The sequence below is a fragment of the Aulonocara stuartgranti genome, assembly GCF_965226115.1.
Source record: "Aulonocara stuartgranti genome assembly, chromosome: 16".
In the NCBI taxonomy this organism is placed as follows: Eukaryota; Metazoa; Chordata; class Actinopteri; order Cichliformes; family Cichlidae; genus Aulonocara; species Aulonocara stuartgranti.
In genome coordinates, this window is record NC_138952.1 from 7,842,643 (window position 1) to 7,869,654 (window position 27,012).

General features: G+C 42.2%; 1 protein-coding gene across 3 annotated transcripts in view; it reads right to left on the reverse strand.

Moving 5' to 3' along the window:
- The window catches only part of dpp10 (dipeptidyl peptidase like 10), a 269,569-nt gene that overhangs the window by 129,645 nt on the left and 112,912 nt on the right, over positions 1-27,012 (reverse strand). Inside the window, exon 1 of one of the 3 annotated variants that reach the window (XM_082509272.1) lies at positions 17,657-18,146. The exons of the other annotated variants lie outside the window; for them this stretch is intronic. Within the exon in view, the coding sequence (XP_082365398.1) occupies positions 17,657-17,713 (57 nt within the window). The 5' untranslated portion in view covers positions 17,714-18,146. Of the gene's footprint in view, positions 1-17,656; positions 18,147-27,012 lie in introns of those variants that run through there. 3 annotated transcript variants of the gene reach the window in all.

Genomic DNA, 27,012 nt, shown 5'->3' on the forward strand with positions numbered 1-27,012 from the left:
CATAGTCATGTGTTTTAAGTTAAATATATCCACAATTTTAGACTCCCTATCCGCATTACCAACACCGACGTCCAATAGAAGAATACTCCCTGCCCCATATTTTGTTTGTTAGGGTCTTATGACCCAGGTATAAAGCTTGTTTAGAAGCAGTCAAGACGTCCACAAGGAAAAAAAACTTAAATAAGAGTGATAGTGTAACCCTGCTGTTGCTCCCAGCCTTCCTTCCTCTGAGTTGGAGATAAAAAATATCAATGTGTAATACAAAAACATGAACAAACACCACAGGTTATCACTGTGTTTTAGCAGTCCTGCATTTATATGTTCAGTATTCTTCCAGCTGTTGCAGAGTGTGCCCTTTGTAGTTGGCTTTGCTGCGCTCGAAAGCCTCAAGACATCTCAGTAATACACCAGAATTCAAGCTTTCAAGGTATGCAAATAGAAGCTATGTCCCAACACCTGCTCAGTTAATACACACACCTTGTTCGAGGCAAACATTGTAGTTTTGAGCCTGATGATGAGACAATACGTAATATTAGAATGCTAATGCCTCCTCTGAGACATTTGATTAAGACCCCTGCCAGCTTCATCAAACTCCTGCTAATAAGCTAATTTTTACAGGCTTTACTGCGCACAGATGTGTGTCTGCACATGCGGTTCTGTCAGAGGAGTCAGGCTATTTATAGAGCTGTGAGCTTACTCTCGCCTGGACTCTGACCTTGGCGATAGTGTGACAAATGACAAGCAGCATTTCAGCAGAGGCTGAGCCATTTTAACAATAACAGCAGGTCGGTGCGAGAGAAAAAAAATAACGTCATCTGAACAGGTTTATTTTTGTTTGCCCATGAAATACCATTTCTCACTGCCTCGTGAATCACTGACAGCTACCGCCAAAGCCATGCTGGGGTCCCGAGGCTTAACATCTCAAATTGATCCAACGGGCAACAGGAAACGGCTAGCTTATACATGTTGTCATCTTATTGTATTCAGCATTATTAGCCCTGCCCTCAAGGACGCTGCCATTGGCCTTTGGTCCGTGCAAGATAATTCTCAATTAGTCACCATCCCCACTATATTGGTTTCACGTATACAGGGTTGATGACTCGCACAGCCAAGTGCTGAGTTTACAGAAGCAGAATAGAGTCAAATTAGTTCCTGGCGAAGCAAGAAAAGTGCTAAAAAGAATGTTGTTTGTATCCTCATGATTCATATATAATATTCAGCAAACATTTTCTGTACTAGTGATGACGTTTCAAAAGAACCATGAACAGTTTCCACATTATAGTGCACTACTGGTAAAAGGAAAAAAGAACAGAACTAAACCACACTGTGGAAGGACAGTTTTTGTAAAGAAATCTTTTGTGAAAGTCATTTTTGTTTATCACCTCGTATTTCAAGAACCACTCTCACAGTTTTCACCAGTTTGATTATTTTCCTTCCAACAAGGCTGCGTGGATAGGTGAAATAGAAGTCTTAACAATTAATAAAGCCTTTGTGAAGCTGTTTCTGTAGCTACGTATAAAATCTATTCATTTAAAATGCTCAGTTGTAGTATGGCATCAATAGAATCGAGTGTCTGCTTAAATTCAAAAAGCCAGAATGTCAGTCAATGAATATAAACATAAAACTCCCAATGCATTCATTAATATATGCTGCTTTTTAATAGAAAAACAATGTTACATTCCACACACTAATGAGCTTTAGAGCTTTAATGTATATGATCTTTTGTTAACTTTACACTATGTATTCTCCCAACTGATTTAATTCACTGTGACTTGTACATAACTGTTCCAAACACATTAAAAAACAAAAACACGCAAACATACACAAGGCTTGCAATTAGCAAAAAATGCCTTTAATTTCAGTTGTGAAACCAAATACTACTGAATGCAATGTTGAATGGTCTTTTCTGTTCTTCTTCGCGTCACTGCAGTAAACTGACATTAAATTAAAGAAACTACAGTCTTGTGCATCTTCCTCAGTGGCCTGCATGTAACAGTCTCTGGCACATTAAAAACGAATGCAAATAGATGACTCTGCGTATGAAACCAACACAGCCAAGTCATCAGTTACAGCAGTGTAGCTCCAAACTGACTTGGCCTTCATAAGCGTTCAATTAAAGAATTAAACAGCTCCAGCAAAGTGAAATCATTAATGATGAAGTGGAAGAAATCTATTTTTAAAAATGGTTACTCTTGTGTATATACAGGAGTTCAGGCACATCAAGTTCTCCACTGGTTGTCTTCCAAAACCTACGAAAGTCTGAATAATTCAATCCTGTCAATAATGAACCTTGACAATGCTCACTCCAGCATACAGAGATACGTTTTCTTTCTTCTTTTTTTGGCTTCTCCCCTTAGTGGTCACCACAGAGGATCACCTGCCTCGATCTATCCCTAACATCACCCTGTGTGACATCAACCCCCTGCATATCCCGTTTAATTACATCGATTAATAGGAGACAGTTTCATTACACTTTGTTCATATTTGGCTATTAATGATACTTCCTTAGCACTAAACCATGTATTATGTAGCAGGAAGTCCAGGTAGAGTATTTCTTTATACTGTATTCACTGAAACTTGAATTATAGAATATGATTCAAGTGATTCAAGTGATCAATCTTTTCAGCTGTTTTTTTATTCCCGAGGAGTTGGCACAGCAGATGGATCTGCGGTTTGATTTGGCACTGATTTTACACCGCATGCCTCTGCTGATGCAAACCCTCCCATTTATCCGCGAGTGGGATCAAGGAGTACACTAGCCTGTGATCCCCTGAGGGTGGGCTTCTGCCTGCCCCGGTCTCCAGCTGCGGATCTTACACATGTAAGGCATGTTCACTACTACGCCGCATTTACAATCATTTCATGTCACATCATGTGAATGGTAGTTTAAGTTGGTTGTTGTTTAGCTTTGACTTTGCCCCACCTTTACGTATAAAATACTGGGCAGAAATTAAAATGCCTTTTGTTGTTGTTTTGTACCATACTGTCTAAATTATTCAAAGTGAGAAAGTAGAAGCAAAATAATGGATTTATTTTGAAGGTTTTTGTGATGTGGTTTTTGTTTGTTGGTGTACAACAAGAGAAAACAGCAGAGATTACTCACTGCATTTTTTTGTCATTTTTTTAGCAGATGTGCTATTATTCGCCAAGTCACACAGTAAACTGTAATTAGCTGCTGCGTTCCTTTGACATTTGTCTTTATGAACGGTAAACAACAATGACTCTCACCAGTTGAGATGCTGTTAATAATTGATAGGATTTCATCTAATTTCAAATTTAGGCTTTATAAAAACAATAGCACAAAACTATGAATCACTCAGTCTGACAGATATATTGTAAACCAGGAGGATCTCAAACTTTTTGGGCTGAGCAGTAAGTCAATGTCTCTCTATGTGTGGTTGCAATATTTAACACAAATTAGGCTTCTAATCATTTAGACTATTAGATGCTTTGCCTTCTATAACGCTGTCTGCTTGTGGAGGATTTTGTTCATTGAGCATCAGTGTGCAGCTGAGCATTGGTCATGAGTAGTTCCCATTTACTCCCACGTCCAGTTGCTTCAACTGTTCACCTGAAAACTGTAGATGTTTCACTCAGACGTCCCCTTTGTTCAGACGCTTACACCTAGTTTATGGTCACCACACAGCGCTGTTGCAGGCCAGCTGGATTATCACTGCAGTCACGTTAGCCTTGCTGTAGACTTAAACCTGAACAATAGGTGTTGCTCCTCAGAAAGAACCTATATAGAGATCTAAGAAATTGCAAAAGGGAACCAAAGCAACCACAGACTTCTTCAGCATTTTTTCCAGAACATCTTGCCTTTCCAGGTTTGTTGTAGGATCTCTCTGTAATCTGACAATCTCTGAGCCCTTGTCCTAAATTAAATGGTGGTAAAAACCAACATGATGGTACATTCAAATGTGAGGATGACAAGAGTGAACATCAACAAGATGTCATTGTACCTGTTCTCGCAACACATCACTGGATTTCATTTAGATTCCACAGAATTGCTAATAATCTCTTCCTGGATGATCTTTTAGATTTTATCACAATCATCAGAGTTTCTTTTAGACCGAATCTATCGCAGAAAGGTGTTGTAGAGTTACGCCTGTTTCATTGATACAAATTGTTTCCTTCTGTGTGTATGCACTTTTTCATATTTGATCCTGTTTTACAGCTATGATGACAACAGTTTCACACACTGCTGTACATCCTCCCCGGCGTGTTTACAGTAAGAAAAACATCAGTGTATCAGAAGTGAAATATAATTAAATCTATGAAGGAGACATTTGACATCCTGTAATAACAGTCATTTTCTTTAGAGATGGGAATAGTCTACTGCGGGGCACATTAGCTTGGAGATTTATAATATACTTTTATATTGTGTGAATTTTGCCAAAAGACATTTAATGTTCTTCCTGGCTAATTCTAATCACTGAAGTCAGTGATGCGCAAAAAGAGAGCAATGACTGATTTTATTAGACAAACAAAGGCCTGGAGAGGATTAAATGAAATGCATTCATCTGGATTAGAGCGCTATAGTGGATAAATCTAAGCTCAAACCACCTATAGTACGTGAAGGACACAGGACAATAAAGCTAATTCTATTAATCACCTTTTGCTTTGAATTTTCCGCACACATTTAAATGCAATTTTTTTGTTCATTTACATGGTGGACACTAAAGCCTTTGTCAGTCCCCAGCAGTCAAATCTCCAATCTCAACACAATTAGACACAGCTGACTACATTCCTAGGCACATTACACTCCGGGCTGTGGATAAGACTCCAGCCATTTCCTCCCAATTCAGAAACAAAATCTCATTTATCGGGAGAAATAAAAATTGAAAGGAGAGCCTGAATTAAGCAGCAATAGGAAGAGAAGCTCGTCGACAAGTAGCTGAATGCGTCTGGAGCAGGCAGGAAATTGTCTCTTCGTGTGGTTGAAAAGTGGCACTGTGTGGTTTTTATACCTATAGGGTCACATTGGAGGATTCAGCAGGCACTGAGCTATAAAATTGCTAGTTGAGAGGGAATTAGTGGGGATGGAGGGGTGGAGAGGTGGAGAGGGAAGGACAGCACAGTTGGGAGTTGGATGAAGAGGTGTGCAGCGGCAACTGATTTGATGATCTCACCCTCAGTGATGTTTACAGTGGCTCTCGGCTTGGCGATTACGATGGCCAATGTCTTGACAACAGAATAAAAAGGGCAACGGCCCGCTTTGCCACACAAAGACAAAAATATCCCGTCACAATAAAAATAAAGACAATGCCTACAGTGGAATATAGCAATTACCCTTTTAGGGTATTTTTAATTAGCTTAAACTGTTATCATCATCCTTCCAGACCCTGGAACCATGTCTCTCTGCTGCCGTAAATGAAACCATTAACTACCTGTTGTCCTAAATGTAGAAAATCTTGAATATATATTTTAACATAATGCACAGCTGACTTAAAAAGTATAAAATACATTTTAATGTTTTCCATTGTGTGAAAATAGAACAGAGCCTAGAAAAGCCCAGACATTTTTCTGGCCCTTCCTGCCTAGGGTGTCTCTATGAACAGACTGGTCAGGTCACTGTTAGGACGACCCTCTGTGATCCTGTGGTTCAACAAACTCCAGCTTTATTGTCTCGGACTGCAGCTGTCAATGTTAGTCCGTGTTCTGGAAGGTGGAGGTTCATTTTGAACTGGAGCTCACTGAGACTGCAGAACAGAAGACAGAGCAGACAATGAAAGTGGTGTTTGTCTACAGGAGGAAAGCAGAGGCCACAAGTATACATGGTATTTGTTAATTAATTTAACCTCCTAAGACCCGAACTCTTCCACGACATGCATTTTTAATTTCTCTTTGATATTTGAGCATATTGGGGCCCGATGAATGTAAAAACAAAGAATTACCAGATTTCTTTTTTACCTTATTTTTGTTTTTAAGAAGAATGAGAGCCACATATGAGGATACTCGTTTAAAATTTTGATAGAACAGTAGCAGTATGATGTCCTCGTAAGTGGATATCAGGCCCATGTAGGGCAAAATTGAGTATTTTCATCTAAATAACCCAAAATGTGATGTCCACATATGTGGACGCAGGTCCTAGGAGGTTAAAGAATCCTGGGCACACATCCTTTCACGCTCACACATATGTGCTGTGTATACACAATCCTCTACAGCTACAGATGCAATTCTATGGGAAGCACTGTGACCTGTTTAGGGTGTGGAACAACTATCAAGCATCCTACACAGCAAACAACATTGTCCTTCATTGTCTTGTCAAACAGCTCACGCAACCATATTTACCTATCAGGCATTGTTTGTCAGATTTCATAAAGGCTCCCTAAACTGAGTCGGTCCCCATAGACTGCAGCATTAAAATGTCCAACTTCAGAGCAGGAATAAGCATGTTTATAGTTAGCTTAGCTGTGGATCTCATCAGCTAATTGGAGTAATTGAAAGGGACCTTTTGATTATTGGTGTTTTTTGGAGCATTTTTTATTAACATTATCTACCCACTCAATTCATGTATGCACCTTGCTACTATTAGTCAGCATTTTAGCAACCTCTCATCCAGATATGGACACTTTTAAAGTAAAAGCCAAATGTGATGACACAACGCTAAAATCGATACTTCTAGATACGTCTGGTGGCAACACACGGTACCAGGGTAAGCTGCATTTTGGCAGTGTTATGACCCCAAAACACATAGCAAGAAAAAATAAAAGAATACAAATAATACACTTTGGGTTGCTGCTACACATTTATGGTGTGGGATAAGATTTAAAAAGATGTAAAACTTCCTGTGTTCGCAGTCCTTTATGAGGAGACCATGCTTTCAAAAGAACACCTACTAATAGCTAGTGTTACGAGTGAGTATCACTGTCTGATGGCCTGACTCTTTCTTCAGAGGTTCTGTTTTCTCACTTCCACTGTACATTATTTCTATCTGCACTGCAGAAAGAAAGCAGTCACAATTCATTCTCCCACACGAGGTCACTTTTTAAAGAAAAGTCTTTGTAGAATTAAAAAAAAAGCTTTAAAGTCCATCCATCCATCCATCCATCCATCCATCCATACAGGGGTGCAGTGTCACTTCATAGCACAAAGGTCTTTGGTTTGAATGGATGGGCCAGCTGAGTCCCTTGCATGAAGCTCCCTCTGGCTTCCTCTCACAGCCCAAACAGATGCTTGTTAGGTTAACGGGTGATTCTAAATTATCTGTAGGCGTGAATGATCGTCTGTCTGTCTGTTGCAGTCCTGTGATTAACTGCCAACTTCTTCAAGGTGAACCCCTTCTCACCATCTAATGCTCCAAATGTCTCCAGCAGTGTTTGTGCTAAGTTTCACTTTATTTCCATCCATCCACTTTCTTAACCCCTTATTCAATCCAGAATCATGAGGGTTTTGGAGTTTATCCCAGCTGTCACAGGGCATCTGTGCATCCTCCACCAATGGACATCTTAATTTTAGAAACTACAGATTTCATAAAATAGCTTCTGAAGCAGAAAAATGCATTGCATCAGCAATCATTGTAGCTAATACTGGTTATACTGGTAATGCTGGTTGTTAATAAACACTATCCCCCCCCACACCCCACCCCTGCCCACTCACCTTGCCAATCTGAGCCATGGTCTGAGTAACCCTCATCACCCAGGCCACTCACACACAGACTCTATACCCAGACCAAGTTCTTTGCACTACTTCCAATCACTTTGTTCTCCAGTGCGTGCATTTCTCTTGTTTTGTATACATTTCTCCTGTTGTTTTACTATTTATATTTTATTCCTGCACAGTTGGCGTGGAGCACCGATAACTTCTTTGTACACGTACAATGACAATAAACAGATATTCTATTCTATTACTTTCTAGCACAGTGGTTTAACATAAAGACCCGGTGTCTGTAATTGTCAACAAATCACAAGATCATCATCAGTCCCACAGAGTGTGAGCTCAGGCTCAGCTGTTTCCTAGAACAGCTGTAGTTTTTAGCTAATTTTGCCCAAACTGGTGTGAGTAGTGCACTGTGGGGGGCTATGTTTCGCTACAGATTAATCCTGATTTAATGGTCTCATATTTACAGCAGCAGCACGGTGAGCTATAGTGCCCATGTTAATCATAATGAATAAACACATCACCCAGTACAACAGTGAGGCACGCTGATGTGGTTTTAATAGGAAAAAGATGTATCAGACTCTGGAGACTCACATATGCACACACACTTGCTATTGTATTACAGTCACTGTTGTTTTCGATGTTCCATATAGGGTTTATGAACAGCAAGTGAGTTCCCCGCCTCGAATAACACCATTTAACTTCAAAGACAACTACGTGATATGACTGCAGTTAATTGCATCTTTGGATGTCGGTGACATCTTGAATCATGAAATGGCAGCTTGAAAAACAAGCCAAAAAAAAGAGTGTGACAGATGTCTGTCTGAGTAAGTGAGCTGTGAAAACTCCAAGGTTGACAGAAAAAAATGTTTGTGACTTACTGTAGCTCGCTATCAAGGTTAGTACAAGATTTCTCGACAGGAATCTATGGCAGAGAATGGATTTACAGTACTGCTGTGTATTTTAGCAGACTTCACAAACTGAGATTTACTCTTTAAGTCTGTGGATGGTTCGATGAATTAACACAGCATGCTCAGTGTTTAAGGGTTCGGTATGGTTACAGTTTGTGGTGGCGTCTAAATCCGTGCAGAAAGGAAGAACTGATGTGCATTTTAGGTAAGCCAAGCAAAGCCCTAACCAGTGATTTTTTAATCTAGTGCGTGTGTGTGTGTGTGTGTGTGTGTGTGTGTGTGTGTGTGTGTGTGTGTGTGTGTGTGTGAGAGAGAGAGAGAGAGAGAGAGAGAGAGACCGTGTATGTGTGTGTGGCTTTAATTGTGTTGTTTTTCTTCTCTCGAGTTAATTACTGTGACAAAGGTGAAAGTCACTCTCCATAAAATTCTGTGTTTCAGCTACGGGTGTTACGATTATTATGTATTGACGGTAACTGTGATATTTAGAAATGAAATATTGATAATGTGTCAGTACTGCTCATATGATAATATTGAGTGAGCTTTTTTGTTTTTTGATACTTTTTTAGGGAGGTGCAAGCTGGCATGAAAGAAAACAGGTGCACTTGATTTATAATAACAAAAGACAAAAGGTCAGAAAAAAAAAGAAGCAATCATTTCATCCTGATAATAAAATGTCATGAATTACCCATCACTATAAACTTAATGGACTCCTCTCTATTAAAACATGAACAACAAAAAAAGAACAATAAATTTACAGTGAGTCAGAAGACAGAGGAATCGGCACAGTTGCAGGACTGGGAGCATTTATCAGGTTTTTTTCGACTGCTGCTTGGAGCTTGAACTTCTTGTCCTGAAATCTGTTGTTTTCTAAAACAGCTGCAGAGATCGGTTTTTCACAACAATGTTAGCATGACTCAATAGCCACAAAATACAGCGGGTTGAAATAAACTGAAAATCTTTCTTTTAGTCGTTTAGAGTTCTGCTTCTGTTACAAAATGTCACATCAACCACATGTGACACCCTTTACCTGGTCTTAGTGTTCACTGCACTTCACACTGTACAGGTCTGTACACTTTCCTCTCATCCATGTTCAGTGAACATACAACGGAGAGTTGATAAATAGATGCAGTGGTCTACCTATGTATCAGTAGAGTGCTATCAATATCACCGGCCTTTCAGATGAGGCTTTGATTATCTTGCCCAGAGAGTGAAATCGATCTGCGACTGCCCTCAGTGCGTACTATAAGTCCTGGAAGTGCAGAAAACCTTGTTTGCCAGAAAATACTCCTGCACTTCATCTGAGCTGGGCTGATGAACTATTGCTGAGGAAAAAGCCCGACAGGAGCCAGCCAGTCAATATTAATGAGAACAAAATTAAGGAAGGAATCTAAAATTAATTTCTGTAGTTTGGTGTTAAAAAGAAATGAGACTGCTGGAATGTTTGACAGCGTTCGACAACGGATGATCTGATATCCTCGTGTTGGTGTTGTTCCCAGACCATCATGAAAATGTTGTTCCAGGTTCAACATTGCAAGTGACCAATCACATTGTTGTGACGTTATTCCTTTGCGCCCCAAGCCATTCGTGCATTTATGAAATTCCAATGTTGCAAGGACAATATCAATTCTGCTTACTGTTTATTAAAGGGTTACGGTTAGGCTTAGGGTCAGGGTCCGTTGATCGGCGGACAGAGGCGGTTTCACGCAGCTTAAGTACAGTTTTTTGTTTTACGCCGGTTTTTCCCGAAGTCGCAAAGGTATGACGTCACAACATTCTGATTGGTCACTTGCAATGTTGATCCTGGAACAACATTTAGTATGATGATCTGGGAACAACACCAACACGAGGATATCAGATCAACCTTCGACAACATCCGCAGATAGCCAAGTCCAGGTTGACACAAAGGCTTCCTGCACTGGTGACAACTGCTCTCAGACATGACAACACAAAGTAGAAAGATAAGGTTCTGCTAACAGCCCAGCTTCACTTTCTCATGCAAATATTTCAACATCAGGCACTGGCTGATCATCTCTTCTTGATGTGTACCCTTCGTATTGTGGCTTTGCAATATGTCACTCATGTTGCACACAGGAAAATTTCTAAACAATGACGCATCAACTATGTGGCCTAAAGCCTCAGTCACATAGGTCTAGAGACTGTTTGGTGACCCCTAGCAACTTCTGATCACTTGAGATAAATATATATTCCACAAGCAGGTTGCTGTATTTTGTCAAATGAAATCAGTTGCACAGGTGTTGCTAGTTTATACAGAAGATGGCAACTTATCAGCAGATACTTGCAGGTGTCGTGAAACTGTGAAATGTGCAATGCGTTCAAGTAACAAATTTCAAAAGGTACTAGTTTTACTTTACTTACATTTTGGTGTTGCACTATGGAAGATGTCTGCAAAAACTCACAAAAAGATCGCGGCCGTTGCAACCGTCTAGCTACCAAAGCAATCGCAAGAAAGTTTTCTCTGCAATATATACCTCTTTACAATCAGTCGCTCTTTATCAATCATTCAGTCTGGGATTGCAAATCTTTCCCAGCAAGTGATTGTTACCAGGTGGCTGCTGACTGGTCTCGAGACCTGTGTGACTAGAGCCAGAGTAAAACAAGTTATGTATGTTGCTTCATTTATTACTAACACATTAAATTGGAGGTATCTCCAGTTTCAGTTATGTAGCCTAACTTGACATATATAAAACATTCCAGCTTATGAGAGAGGAAAAGGGACTCAGATGTGTGACCTGTGCTCTGGAGTCCACTTCTTATCACACTGAGCCAGCTGACTAAAACAGTGAAAAAGGGGATATAGCGCTTGACTCCAGACAAGAAATGTAACCAGGCAAAAGACAAAGAGATACAATTTCCACAATGTAGACTCTTGAGTTTGTCTTCTTTATGGCAACAATTTAAACAACAATCCTTGCTTTGTAAGAAACAGTCTGACGTGACCACTGTTGTCTGTGGAAATGCCAAAATCAGCTAACATCTGCTCACCTACAGTGCAGTTTTTGCCATCATTCCATGATATTTAAACCATGTTTGCTGGGAGAGAATACGCAAGAAAGAAAGAGTTTGCATGAGAGAGTGTGCGTCTCCCAGGACATTTGTTGTTGTAATTACTTCTTTTGGTGCCTCTGTTGTTCAGAAGACAATCCTCTGGTTCACTCTCAAGTGAGATTGGTCCACATGCCCAGCACCACAATTATGGTTTGAGCAGCTCAGGCAAATTTACTGCATCTCAATTAGAGCGGAGAAAAAGTTGCCTGGGGTGATTTTAAAATTTTAGGGCTTTTTTAAGCCAGTGAAGAAAAAACACACATCTACATCCAACACTGCATTCAATAAAATATCAGGTATTAGTGGTGACTGAGATGTGTGCTTTACCTGCAACTACCCATTCACTCACAAGCTACCCTGTTATCACACACACAAGTAGAAGGTCTGACTGTTTCCTCTTCCTAATTCCTGCTATCTCGGGTTCGACTGCAGCCTGTCCCCTTGTCTGTGTCACAACTGATGACTCAAACTCTGTAATTGCCTTTTAATCCTTTCGAGGATGGAACATGTGTCAGCTTCAGCTAATTCAGGGCACCGGTCGCCTCGGGATACAGAGACAAGCTTATGACAGGAAGGTGGTGAGTGTAAGTCAGCACACAGGCTGGGACACTTTGCAGTGCTTCTGATTATGCAATGTTCAAAAAATAGCAGCTCTTCCTCTCTGTCCATTCGATTTGAGATTGAACAGCATGTGCTGAATGCAAATTCAGCCCAAAAGATGGAAAAATGTGATGCAAAACTCAAGCACTGCCAGCCAACCTGACACCAACCCAATGCAGAAATGGGCTGAACATTTATTTACCCATTTATATAATTGATATTTATATACCCATTTATACAAAATGATATCTTGCATTCAAATCATATTAAGAATAAACCTAATTTAGCAGCATCTTTCAGTCTCTTCTCCCAATATTCTGTTTTGTTATGCCTTTTTTCCCTTTTGTTGAATCCATTTAATTTACCCACAAAGACAAAAATAAGATAATCCAAAGTCAACATTTAACAGTAACTAAATATTTGGTTTTGCTTATATTTTCACATATTTTATTTTATATATCTGATACAAACATTATTTCTCTCAACATAAGGCCGCACCTTGGAAGCCCAAAGGTTAACACGCATACTTTATAACCCCACAGGAAGCAGACCTTTGCTTGTCTGTGTAGGTTCTCAGTCATCCAGTCATGGCAGTCTAAGGAGCTTAGAAAGAAAACGACTGGACTTCTTTAAATTTTGTGAAGATGTTTCACCTCGCATCCAAGAGACTTCTTCCTTTCTGGGCACCGGTGACCTCAGGAACTGATGAAGCCTCTCTCCAAGCTCCTTAGATCACCTTTGTTTTATTTTTTTCTCTGCAGTTATTATCACATAAGAGGCAAATAAAAAAGTGAATTTTCACTAATGTTGGTGCTACATGTGACACTTGATGAGTCAGATAGGAATGTCATTCCAAGGAAAAACACCATTAGTTGCATTGGTTCATAGGTTATCCAAACATGATGCACAAGTTTTATGGTAAAAGTGAGACGAATGTCACTCCTTGGTTGTCACGTATGAGCGCTTGTGAAGAATTCCTTCTTATTACAGTTTTTCAGGGTGAAAGGGCAAATTATAAGTAGCACAAAGAAAAAAAGCAAAGTCGCTGATGCAAAAGCATTCCTTCTGCAAATCTCTGTAACAAAATTATCTTTATGGGAGGCTAAAAATTAGCTGGACACTAAGCAGTAAATGAAAAACTTCTGTTTGCAGACAAAGTTTTTTTCTGTGAGTTCATCATTATTCAAAACTAACAGTGTTTTCACATTATCGTTGCTATAAGTCATAGCAATTGATAAAAAACTGTCCCTTTCCTCACACTCCTGAACATACTAACACATCTTCTTTTCACTTCATTTCATCTCACACATCATCATCTTCCACGTGATCCACTTTAAATCCATTTGTCATTTACACAACCGGCCCTGTCTTCTCACCTTCCCCCTCTTCTTTGCCTCCTTCACATTTCCTTTTCTTTGTCCACCTATGCTCACGAGTTCCCTTGCAACCTGTTCTTTTTTGTTCTTCCCTCTCTCAGTAACTGTCTCTGAGGCCACTGAAGCAGCAGCAGCAGTGTCCAGGACATTTTCTCCATTAGTGTGAATTACAGTTTCCCGGGCCACCGGATCACAGCATGTGCAAGCACACCTCTTAATCACAATAGGGTAGGCATCCTTTTCTCCTAACGCTCGCCTCTAGTCCCAGTCACAGACAGCAACGGCTCCATTAACAAAGCCGAGGGGAACACTCTGTCTGGCCAGGTGCTGAGTCTATACACCCCACTGACTGCACAGAGTCTGAGCTGGCTACAGGGTCGCAATGAGAGGTCAACCTCTCAGTCAGCCTGTATTGTGTGTGTGGTTAAAGGAGGCTGCACAGCGTGAGATCAGCCAATGTCAAATGAGTCAGTTTGTTCTAAGATTGCAGTGAAACTAAAGAGGGATTGGCCACACTGTATGGTTTCACTGCCAAGACTGCTCCACTGCTCCCGTTCACAGTTGGCTGACTGCATGTATTCTCTTTAAAGCAAAGCAAAAATAGTTAAGATGTTCTGCCTATAACGCTTTTTATGACTATCAAGGTCAATCACTAAAAACATTTATTTATACAGTCATTATAGTCAGTGTATCATGTGCACCTGAACAAATCATCAGTCCAGAACATAAAATGATCACCATAGGACAAACGATTTCCAGTGTATAAGCTGCCAGTCTTTGAAACAGCACACAGAGGAAAAACACATAAAAATGAAGAAAAACAGAGTTGTCTCAAATCCCAGTGAACTGCTTTGTTTTCGGTCTTAACAGTCAGCATAAGAACGGCTCGTCACAACAGCACATAATGGCTTAGAGAGCCAGCATATCAGTCAGCATCTTAAAACACTTTAGTCCAGACCAAAGAATTTTGGTGGGCACAAATACCCATAAGGGGGGTCCTTCAGGAGTTGAATACCTTCTTTTTTTTTCTTTTTTGCATTTGAGCTGCTAATAGGAACTCTGATCAGATATAACAGCCAGCCAGTCGCTAATAATTCAATGTCACCTCATGTTTTACTTTCTTCCAATCCTGCTTTCATTTTCTCTCTGTGTTGCTTCACTGTGGCTTTGCAAGCTGAAAGGAATTGCAAGATAATACTTTTCTGATGAGTGAAAAATCACATGCATAGTGCTTCTCTCATTGGCTACGGGCTCAGTAAAGCCTTCCCTTGATTCATTTCCCTGTGTTTTGTTCCAGTGTTAATGAAAATGCTAAAAGCTGCAGTGTACATTGCTAATTTTGGACTGGTCACAGTACACCTATGTCATGCTTATGACGGGAAAGTAATTACTCTAAGGGAATAATAAAAATGGAGTTCTAAGAACTAAAAAAAATGTCTCTTGTTTCAGCTGTGTTGACACAGAAGTAGGAGGGGGCAAACTCTAACAGTTACCAGGAATAGCAGAAGGTCCTGCAGTCTGAAATTTAGTTGTAGCCCATTCTCCTTAAAATGGGGAAGAACAGAATGAGTTATATTGTTTCATTTTGGGGGTTTTGTTTGTTTGTTTCTTCATGCACACATTCTCCTTTTTGAAAACCTGATTCCTACATTAATGTTAACAGCATTGGAAAGCATTTGAGAAAATTCATAGAATTTAAGCCAAAGCCAAAACCACTCTAAAGTCAGCTTTATTATTTGCATTTTATCACATACACTAAGTTGCAGTCTGTAACAGGGACAATAGTTGCTACTACCTACACACACCAATAACCATACATCAGAATGACTAGCTGGATTATTAACATGCCAAGAACTATAATATATATCCACTTTATTGTAGGAGAAACCGAAATCTGTCAGAATCCTTTAAAAGCGACTATGTGTCCTTGGAAACAACAAAAAATCGACACATCAGTCATGTCTGTGAAAACACACATGAAGAATGAGATGATGTCTTTTCCCAGGTATTTTTTTTCTTCATGTATCTGAATTTTGAAAACTTTTATTTGGCTTTTTGCACAGATGGATATTTAAGAGAAGGGTCCGATTTTTGGTTATAGAGGTATTTTTGTGGTTCTTGCAAATTGCTGCAAATTGTTAGATGATGGAGGAAAAAAAAAAACAAGCTGGCTGCCATCCTTCTGGACAAAATAATAGATATCTTAAAAAAGCAAGTGAAAAGCTGGAGAGTTTTATGGATTTGCGTCACACAGTTCCCACCAGTGTTATTTGTGTGGCTAGTTGTGGGGTTTTTTTCTTTTACTTTTTTCTCTTTTTTTGTCAGAATGACAAAACCACAAAAAAGAAAAAGAAAAAAAGGCTTTTAATGCAACAACAATGGACTCAACTGTGGTAAAGAGAGGCAGAGTATGAAAAGAGAATTGCCGGTCCTCCACTTTGCATTTAAAAAACAGCTTAGGGCCCACTTTTCTCCTTCACCCATTATTTAGAGACACCTTCGTCTTTTCCCCTTTTGTAATTCTCTCAGCATCTTCATGTAACTTTGATGAAGAGTTACCCTGTTAAGAGCCTGCCAAAGAGCTATACATACTCACTGTGGGTTGACAGTGCCTGGGACAGTAATAGCTTTGGCTCAGCTAAGGCACTACTCTCACCCCCAATGCTTGCAAACATGACGCCGGCCTGCTGCACAAATCTTATGCAATAGCTCCCAACACAAAGTGCTCGAAAAACTCACAGAGTGTTTTCAAACTGTCTTCACTTCACTGACATTTTTGCTCACAATACCATCACCTGACTTTGTGATTCTTACACACTTATATATCTTCATGCTGTTGCTGCTTTGAAGTCACCACTATGTTACTGAATGCTTTTAAACACGCCAGAAATGCCTTCATAAAAGCACCAACACAGTCAGCTTTCCTGCAGGCTTAACAACTTCTGGCATTTATGAACATATGGTACACAATATCATCCCTAATCAAATGAGTAGTCAGTGCTCACACATGAAATCAACAACATGACTTTGAATTAGCCTGAGAGCCCTACTGAGTAGTATCCACTGCGCTTTAAGTATAGAGGATGGAGCAAAGAAAACTGTGAGCTGTCATACTTCACCAACATCTCATGAGGCCTTCTAATATTTCAGGCACAGAAACTCAATTATGAGGCCGAGGTTTTGATTTCTTAGAATAATAGGACTACATGACTGAATTCAATTAAGAGCACCCAGAATATATTTGGACCTCTCAGAGGAAAGCCCGGGGTGAAACAGATGGAATTTGCATCATTCATAGAACTGTTCATTTGTTTTAATTGAAAAGCAAACTGATGGATGAATAGAAAACTGATGGTGATCATTAATTGCAGCTGATTTAGCCTCAGCGGTTTGGCGCAAACCCACGTGCGTGGTTGTCAAGTTGCAGTCTTGATCTTATTGCCCTGAAAAAAAAAAGCATTGCAGTGCGCAACGCCACCTGTGTGAAGGTGCCAAACCGAGAACGTTTAACCCCTGCAGGCTAATGAGCTGATGAGAACATCAGGTAGAGCTGATGTGCGTCTTGCAGATAGAAAAATAAGCACATTGCGCTCTTTTCCCCACCCTTATAAAGTGATTTTTCCAGGACTGTTCTCTTTCAAGGTGTCGGGGGCAGCTGACAGGAGGCAACGGCTGAATTACAATGCGCCCAAGCTGCAGTGCTCCTCTCTCAATCTCTCCCCCTTCACTGACAGCGCGTGTGCCCACGGCGTTCAAGCTTTCTGTGACCCAGTCCTGACAGTTGACAATAAGCTCCGCGCACAGCTGGCGACGACACGATTAATTCGACGCTGCTACGTGCAGCACCCAACTTGAATGAGCCCCTTCGCACTGGAGCCACAGCCTCATTATCTGCACAGAAAGCTGATGCTGCTTGATAGGGGGAGCCGATCGGCCACTGAATTTTTACACATTTCACTTAGTGGATGTGGCCACAGCGGTGGCCTCTCAGCAGACCTTAAACCCTAAAGCTAGAACGGGCTGCGGAACAGGTTATCCCGCAGAGTTTAACATAAAGCACAAGGGTAAAGTGGAAGTCAAAAGAAAAAGCCAGTTGCCCACCTCATCCTGCTGCGGTTGATTCTGTCTCTGATTCGGCTGCTCCTTGGTAGCTGTCATTGTAAAACTCCTCGGAAGGGAAAACTTGGTCGAATCCCAAAGAAAAGCGGACAGAATCCCGTTTTCGGCGCAAAATAAGTCTGATGAGAGAGGCGGGGAGGGCAAGGCGCCGTCTTGTCAACTGCGGAATCTTAAACAGGAGTGGTGGAGCGAAGGGACGAATCCGTCACGATTGAATATGTGCGAGGTCTTGGCGAGCGTGTGACGAGAAGCCAACGCAGCCCTGTGCGTTCACATCAACCCCCCTCCGGGAAAAGGGAGGAGAGTTTCGGACACGCTCGTTTGCTGAAGCGAGAAAGACGGAGTGTTCTCACATTTTACCAGCCTGACACTTCTCCGGGGTGTCTGGCCTCTCTCCCTGTCTACTCTCAGTGATGTTGGTATTTTGGAGGATATAGCCCAAGACGGAATGGAGGAGGGGAAGGAGGAGGGGAGTGTTCAAGTGGTCTTGTGATGGTTTCCGGGGAGGGATGCTTTTGCAGGACCCAAGTTTCAAAAAAAAAAAAAAAAAAAAAAAAAGACAAAAAGACAGTGCGAGCTGTCTCGGCTGACGTGTTAGCATCATGTGCTGAAAGGTGCACACAGGAGCTGTCCGCGGTGCTGAAAGCCTTCCTCTTCTTTACTGTTGTGGGCGCGCGTAACACCGACCCACCTCTGCTTGTTATCGTGCGTTAAACACCGGCCATGGGCTCAGGGAGACGGCCGCTTTCCAGCCGCAGAAACCCGCTGCTTTTGTTATACGGGAGCCTTTCAGATGGCGGCGAGCGAGGAGCTTAAATGGTCAATAAAGGGAGGATTGAGCGTGGCTCACAAAAGCCTCGCCGCCGGTTGTTAAAATACGCGCAGGGCACGGAAACGATCGCGTCGGTGTTTGGAGTACTTAGCGGAGAAATGACACCTGTGAACCCGCCGCTATATCAAGCTCACCGCGGGGCTTATGAGAGAGCGAGGTCTGCTTCTGTGGTTAGACGCTCAACTTTATGGAAGCCGGGCAGGCAGAATGAGAGGCGGTGATATTAAGGCTCATATCGCTAACGCCTGCGCCAGACAAAGATCAATAGTTTATATCTGCGTTTGACTGTTGCTGAATTACTAAGCTTGTTAGGGATTGTGAGGTGAAATAACTCTCACGCACTCTGACATCTACCAGACTGCGGGCAATGGGTGGGAGGGAAGATGTCATGTACTGAAAGAAGGCTTTAATCAAACAAGTAATTTAAACAGGAATGTCAATCAAATATATCGACTAAAGCTATTAAGCATCAAGGCACAGGCTAAGAAAAGACGAGTAAGCTGTAAATCACTCCATTTCATCTTTAAAAGTGTTTAGATATTTTCCTGTTTTTTCTTGGTTTCAATCACAGTTAATAAGCTCGTGTGTGTGCGTGTGCGTGTGCGTGTGTGTGTGTGTGTGTGTGGCTGACTATTCCCCTTCCACCTACCACCATATGTTGTAGTTTGTGGCGATCTGAATAGTTTAGATCCCAAAACAATAACGGTGCTAAAAGTAGATATTTACCATAGGACCCTGGCTTCAGTCCATCTTCAGTGATTTTTATCAGCTGCTTTGAGGGGTTGATTTTTTTTTTTAACCACACATACTTCTTCAAAGGCAATCAAACTTCACCTTTTTCTAGCATTTTGTGAATATTTTTTGTTTGTTGTTTCCATTTTTCACAGCTTTGATGTAAACTCAAAATTAAGCTCCAACAATGACGGAGACATGTGTGCATGGTGCTCTAATCATATCCCTGCTTTCACTCATTGACAGCTCGACATTCTCCAGGGACACGCCTCCAGATGTACAAGCATTCCTCTCAGACCTGCAGCAGTTTGAAACTGGCCCTGCATTACTGATTACCCTTCAAACTGTTTTCTATTCCACAGTTTCAAAAGAAAACTCACGGGAGACTAAAATGAATCACCAAAATGAATCAAAATATACTGATATATACTAAATACACTGCACTATACACTCCCCATTCTTTTTCCAAAAGAGATTCCTGCATTTGGTGTTTAAATGTTGTTGTTTTTTTAAGTCTTATTCTGATGTGATCGTGAAAGCCATCATCATTTTCATAAAATCATTTGGTGACCCGCCGTGGAAGAGTCTGTACTCAGATGTCTTTCATCTTTCATTTGTTATCCGTCTGTAGAACCGCAGAGATGATATCTCATTGGACAGGAGTGGAGTGGAATATAGCAGTGTTGAAAAAGTGGTCTGTTTGTATTATAATAAAGACACAAATCGATCTGCGTGCTCTATTTTGTGGACAGGAGTAATCAATCCACTTTGAAGTGGAAGTCAGTCCAAGTCAGCCTTCAGTTCCACATAGTGCAGCTACTGCAGCAATAGTATTAAGAGAAGCAAAATTGATCATTTACTTATCTTTTTTTCCTAAGAAAACAACAAAAACGTTCTGATATGTTTTTGTCTTATATAATGTAAACCCTATAGAGTGTAAATACATAAATAAAATTTCCACATTTAGATTTCTTTGTAAATTCTCTTGTTATCTCAAAAAGGTCTGGATTAACCTGTTGTTTTCCAGCTTTAAGCACGGCAGATCTGAACAGCACATCAATCAGTTTTCCTGTAGACTCCTGGTGGAGCATAGGTCCGCAACACCACGCCAGCGGACTCTGTTCTGGGAAGCAGGGAGCAGCACATATATGACCTCAAATTTTAAAAAATTAAATACATTTCTGGACAACAGAAATGTATTTAATTTAATGTCCTCTTGCCCCTGACTATTCCCCTTCCACCTACCACCATATGTTTTAGTTTGTGGCGATCTGAATAGTTTAGATCCCCAAACAATAACAGTGCTAAAAGTAGATTTAACATAGGACCCTGGCTTCAGTCCATCTTCACCGATAGTGATTTTTATCAGCTGCTTTGAGGGGATGATTTTTTTTTACCACACACACTTCTTCAAAATGTCTTTACAATTTTAAACAGTTTGTTTTGAATTTAATTGTTTCCACATTCCAGGATAGTTCCACGTTTAGTGAAGACCCCAGAATTTTGAAAATGTTGGAAATGTTACATCCACTTATTCATAAGAATTGCCAGGAAGTTGGGTGAAAAATCACAGTCCAACACTAATTGTGAACTTGTGTCTTGAGCTTCAGTCCGTTCAGCTCTGCACTCTACACCAGCTGAAGCGGACTTTGTGGAAACACAGATTTCAACATTCACTTGAGAAACCATTCATAAAACACTGACAGTGTTGTTAATTGGCATTCCATTAGTACTGTTCTTATATTACAATCACATTTCTGACTGACAGACTGCTGATGAATCTGCTTATCTCAGTCAAAACATCAGCATCTTCTCCGGCTGATAAAGAGTTCAGGAAACAAGCCTGATACTTATGTGTACTGCTGGCTAACAAAGCCTAGGGGAGCAAACTTTACTCCCACCTCTAGTACCACAGACCTCCAAAAACAAATGGATGTGGAAACTGAAATCAGCTTGGTTACTAACGTAGGTTGTAAGCTAGCAACACTTGCAAAAGCTTACAATCCTGTACCACCCTCAAAAATACTAAAACTCCTAAAATGCTGTGTATAGTTCTTAATACAGACACATGAAGCCCACAATTAGGAAAAAGCAAAAGCCTGACGGGGTGAATATTCCTAATTCAGGTTGATATGCTATGATTAGCAAATCCCTGCTCGGGGAGACGTTTAGCAATACTCATTTTCTTCCCTGTCACCACACATCTGTCCACTCAGGTTATTAGCTGGCAGGGAAAAACCCAAATGTCCTGGGGCCAGCCGTGGACTATTTTGGCCCCTGACATTCTGGAAGAGTTGCTTTCTAAGTGTAAAAGTCCAAACAGGGCATAGAATGTGGAATTTGCTTTTCAGAAAGAAGAACTTGGATTCACTTCCATCTCCAGCACAGTGACAACGCAGAGTAAATCCCCTGTCAAATATCTCAAGGAACTGGGAGAAATGCCAGCAGAAGACCTTCACACTCGCATCGAGGGCAGACTAAACATATCTCTCGCCCAAAACAGCGACGCTCAAATATTGACATGTTCTGTTTGAGCAGCTCTACCTTCAGAATGTCAGAGACGTGAAATTAATATAAAGTAAACATGCAGCGTAACAAACGTACAAACAGCGTCGGGCGGTCATCTGTGATGGTAGACAAAGGTTTCTGGGTCTGAAAAGAATTTGACATGATAATCATAAAATTAAAAAAAATCTGTTTCATGTTTTTTGTGGGTGTGTTGAGTGCATTAGTGGAGCTCACATTTGCATAAATTCCTCTTAACCTTTGCTTGCGTGTACCACTTTCTGAGGGAGACTAATGGAGTTTGCCTGTTTGGGAAGAGGGAGTGATGCACACATTGGATCTGCTTGGATGATGAATATATGCGATAACCTTTAGAAAATTGTTTAATTTAAAGGTAAAGGTTGGATCTAAGTTGGTTAGCCTCCATAAGCATCTTCAAAGTTTCTTTCAGCCTTAATACTATGAGTTTCTGACTTGGTTGGATGAGAGGATGAGATTGCATACCACTGACTTCGAAACAGTAAATGAACACAGGATGGACACACTGCTTTTAAGGACAGGTTGCTGAGAAAGAATGAATTTTAAACCTGATGTGTTTGCATTTAGAAACCAATGGAAAGATGCAAGCAGGGGCAATGTTTCCCAGAAACGACAGAGTGAGATTTCCTTTTTTTTTTTTTTTTTTTTTTGCCTGTCCCGTTTGGCTCTTTTGCCCTCAGAATTGTTGTCTAAAGGCAAAGAAAGATGCCCAACGGATTTACTTTACCAAACTGACCATCCCAGCCTTGCCGTAATGGTCCATTTGATTCACCTTTTATTGTTTATTTTATTTTCACTTACTGAATACGGGACAGACTTGACTGGGGGAAAGAAGGGGAGAAAGAAAGAGGGAAAGAGAAACAGCTGAGAAGAGGGACGGGGGAGAAGGGCAAAAGACAAAAACCAACAGAACGGGCAGAGAAAAAAAAATGCATATATCAATCACCTGGATCACCTGCTGAGAAAGAAAAAAGAAAGCAAGCAGAAGAGAACAAGAGTAATAGAATAAACAGCATCACAATGATATATGGGAATATGACAGTAAATACTAAATGTTAAACATTATTGTGCAGCACATAAGATCAACAGAACACAGTGTGCTTTGAGGTAGGAGCCAAAAAGGGTGTAGTTTGTGGGTGTGATCACCCGTGTGTACACCTGTGAGCATGGACGCGCTTGTTTTTTGTTTTTTAAAAGGTTCCTTCATGTAATAATCTGCTAGAGGGTGTGGGGGGGCCACAGCCCCGTCCTCCAGGGCGTGAAGCAGGTGTGGAGGAGATCAAAACTCCAGACATCCAGAGGCCCCCAGAACACAAGAGACCAAGGAAGACCAACAGAGGGGCAGCTGCGCCACTGTCCCGGAAAGAGCTGAGGAGAGTCCCAGATGAGGGCTCACTCAGCAGCCGCGGAGCAGAAGCCAGGGGGAGTTGCAGTGACGCGCCCGTGAGCTCCGCCGGCAGCCAGCTGCGCCTGAGTGACCGAGCCCCAGGCCGAGAAGCCGGGGAAACCCCACCTCCGAAGTGGCCCGAGCGAGTCCCAGGCTCCAGGCCCCGATAAGCGGCCACCAAGGAGTGAGCCGGTGTGTACCTGGACGCCCACCCCCGGACACAAAGAACCACCAACGCACCGATGTCTGAGGGGGTCCGCCACTGGCAGGGGAAGTGGTGGTAGGGGGAGATAGGCCTCCAAACCTTGGAGGGCCTGAGATGTCCCCAGAGAGGTGGCGCCTGACACCCAACCTGACATATAGACACAGAAATACAGGCACACACAGATACAAACATCCATTCCCACCCTCATGCTCTCATATGCACTTACTCCACACTCAACCAACGTGGAGACAGACATAAAGAGACGTTGTACACATGATCACACTCCCCAAGCGTACTCTACAAACCAGGTCTAGGTGCCCCCGCCCCTGGAGGGGGGAACTGCACCCAGACCCAGGTGGTGTTTCCCTTTTCCCTGCGGTGGGGGGAGGCAGACCGCCCCGACTCCGCAGCAGCAGGAAGGCTCCACACTCCAGACCGCAGTCGGACGGCCAACTCCTCCTCCTAGTCCTAGCCCCCCTGCTCCAGCAGGTCGCAGAGAATGGGGGTGAGAGAAGACTCCAAACCTCCCTCCACCCGCTCATTGTAATGTTGATGCATGTGTGTTCTAAGGTGCATTTAAAACCCAGGAGGGCTTGGAGCTACCTGCCAGAGAGCAGCAGGTAAGCGCATGGTCCCTCCTGCTAGCCCTCAATGTCTACGTGTATTTAAAATTGAGAGGTGGGCAACGATGCCAGGGGTGAGGTGTACACCCTGATGGTACTTTGGACTCCGTGTATCGTGCCCACCCCCAAGATCCTATATGTATGTGTAATGAGAGTGTGAGTAATGTGAATGTCTAAGTTGTGGGATAAAATTGAGGCAGAGGCAGCCAGAAGGGGACAGAGGGGGGGGGGGGGGGGGGGGGGTAGCCTCCTCTGCACCCTGGTGACATACCCCTACTCCAAGGCCCTGCATGTGTGGGTGGTTGTGGAGGAGCGGGAAGAGGGAGGCAGCTGGAGATGGGGAGGGAAGGAAGGGAGGGGCAAGTGACCCCTCCCTGGGGCCAGCTCCCCCGCTGACCCCAGTAGGCACCCCCATACTCCGCGACCCGCCAGGGAAAGGGTGCCCAGGCCCATCCAGACCGGGCCCAGTGCAGCAGCGCCGCCCGGCCCCACAGAGCCCGGGACAGTCCACCCAACCCCACCACAGAGAAAACTGCACCCACCCCACCATCCACTCTTCTTCCAGACTACATAAGACAATAAACACCCAGGCTGAGATCTTCCTCCACCTCTCCTGTATCTCCCCCTCCTGCAGAGGGAGCTCCTGAGGAGAGGAAAGCTCCTGCAAGATGTGACAATCTCCCCCACCAGTTGAAGAGCCCCCCAGGTGGCTCGACGCACCGGCGGCACCCTGCTCCAGGGCTGGGCCCCCATGCACCCACCCGCCCACAACCCCGGCAACACACCAACCAGGACCCAAGCCCCCGAGGCCCGGTCCGGGTCCCAGCCCAGAGACGGAGCGCCCCCAGAACCTCACGCCCATCCCGGACCCACCCAGGGGCAGCCAGGCTACCAGGTCAGTAACCCACGTCCGTCAGCACAGACCCTCCCCTAGCCCCGCTGCACGCAGCCGCGAGGAAACAGTCACCTGAGAGCCAACAGAGCCCCTAACCGGACATGACCGCTACCCCGGATTGAGCCCCCCAAGGAAGATGAGTGAGATTTCCTGTTTAGTTGTAAATAGCTTTTGGCTAATATTTATACAGTTTGAACTGGCTGTCGGCTGTCGGCAGATCGAACTTCCTTAGACTTTACAATGCAGCATTTATCGATAAGTGAATTATTTTGTTTTTAGGGAAAATTAAAGTTTTAAGTTCAGTATAGCAACTCAGCAAACTGTTAAACTTTTGAGTGGTTTAATGCCTCACTTTACTGGAGTTATGTAGAGCTACAGTTTAGTGGAAACAGGTACATTGTGATATCACTAATCTGTGCAGTAATCTGAGAGACACCAGGGAGCTTATCTCCCACTTTTCAGAATATACCATATGTTGTTCACAAAGAAAAATATTATTTGTAATTAGTGCACATAAGCACCCTGTGAAAAGACAACAGTGTTACGTTTTACTACTTCATTATTCATTATTCTTTCTTTTTTAAAAAAAAATCTTAATATAAACACAGAACAGCCGTCACTGTATGTGACTGAATGACCACGGTTGCCTCAAATTAAAAGAATATTTAGGGAGGACTTTTGTCGTTTCAGCCTCACAACACTGCTGTTCACTCTGTATCAACAAGCAAACTGACAGCTGGCTTGTAAATGGCAGTAGTGAAGCCACCAATAAATATACCGTGCACAAACTGGTGCAGAATAGGTGTTCAAATATGTTGAGATCTTATGACCTCATAACAGCGTATAAATCATTTTACAGCCTCCCTTTTATCCATTTTCTCACACTTGTCAGGGTCCAGGTCATGGAAGAGAAGTGTAAGCAGAGGTGCCTGGACCTCCCTCTTCAAAGACAGCTAAGAAACATAATCTCTCCTGGATGGTCTAGGTCTGCACGGTCTGCCCAGGGATCTCCACCCAGTTGGAGAAGCCTAAAACATCCCCACTGGTTTCCTTTAGATCTGGAGACACAGCAGCGCTACTGTGAGCTCTACCAGAATCACTGAGCTCCTAACCCTTTCTTTTCCACCTGAGAACTATGGCTTCAGACTTGGAGGAGCTAATTCTCATTACAGCTGTTTCATTTTCACTCTCATCAAACCATTTCAGTATTGTCATCCTGGAAGTGACCACTCAGGAGAGAAGTGCTTGATCGCAGATAAAGATGATCACACAGCAGACTGTTGTATTGATTTGCAGGGACATCTTTCCAAAGTATAACGAAGCCACCAGATTCTCTCACTGTGGATCTGGAATCTGTTGTCAGGAGTTCAGGTTTTTCTCCACTACAACATCAAATGTTTTTTCGTTCAAAGTGATTTGCAAATAATCAATATAATAACATCACTGGTGACCCATCTAGGACTGGGGTTTCAGTTTGCTTAACATTTTTTAATTTACATAGAATTTCTGCTTGTTTGAAACATGCACATGTAAATGCTCTTAACAGAAAACAATTGTCTGTATTGTAATTGTAACACTAATTCACAAACAAGTAGCAGCCACAGTTCACCTTTTGGGCCGTCTGTGGCTATAAAATAATACTTCAACGAACTGATTATAACATGGCATAACCAAAATAGATTTAACTGCACAGTATACATTAACACTGACACCTTAACTTCCCGAATGTTATCTAGAGTTATCAAAACTTTAAACATTTAAACCTTTAACATGCACAGACAAATATAAAGAAACTGCACGAAACTGAACTGAGCCGATCTGCATTGTGTCACTGATGACTTCCAGCACATTCTCAGCTGGATTCATGACACAGCTGAGTTACAGTTGCACTGATTGCAGTCAGATTGATGAGGGGATTTGAGTGTAATCTGTGCACTTCACAACAAGCGCTCACTTTTTTTTCCTTCCCCCATAAATGTGCTCATGCAGAAGCTTGGTCTGCAGAGGTTCTTTGGATGAATACCTCTCTTGGTGTCTTGCTTCTAACAACATGATGCACAGCACTGGGAGAATAAAGGCGGTGGCATTAAAGCTAAGCAGGCTAGGCTGAACTGCTAGCA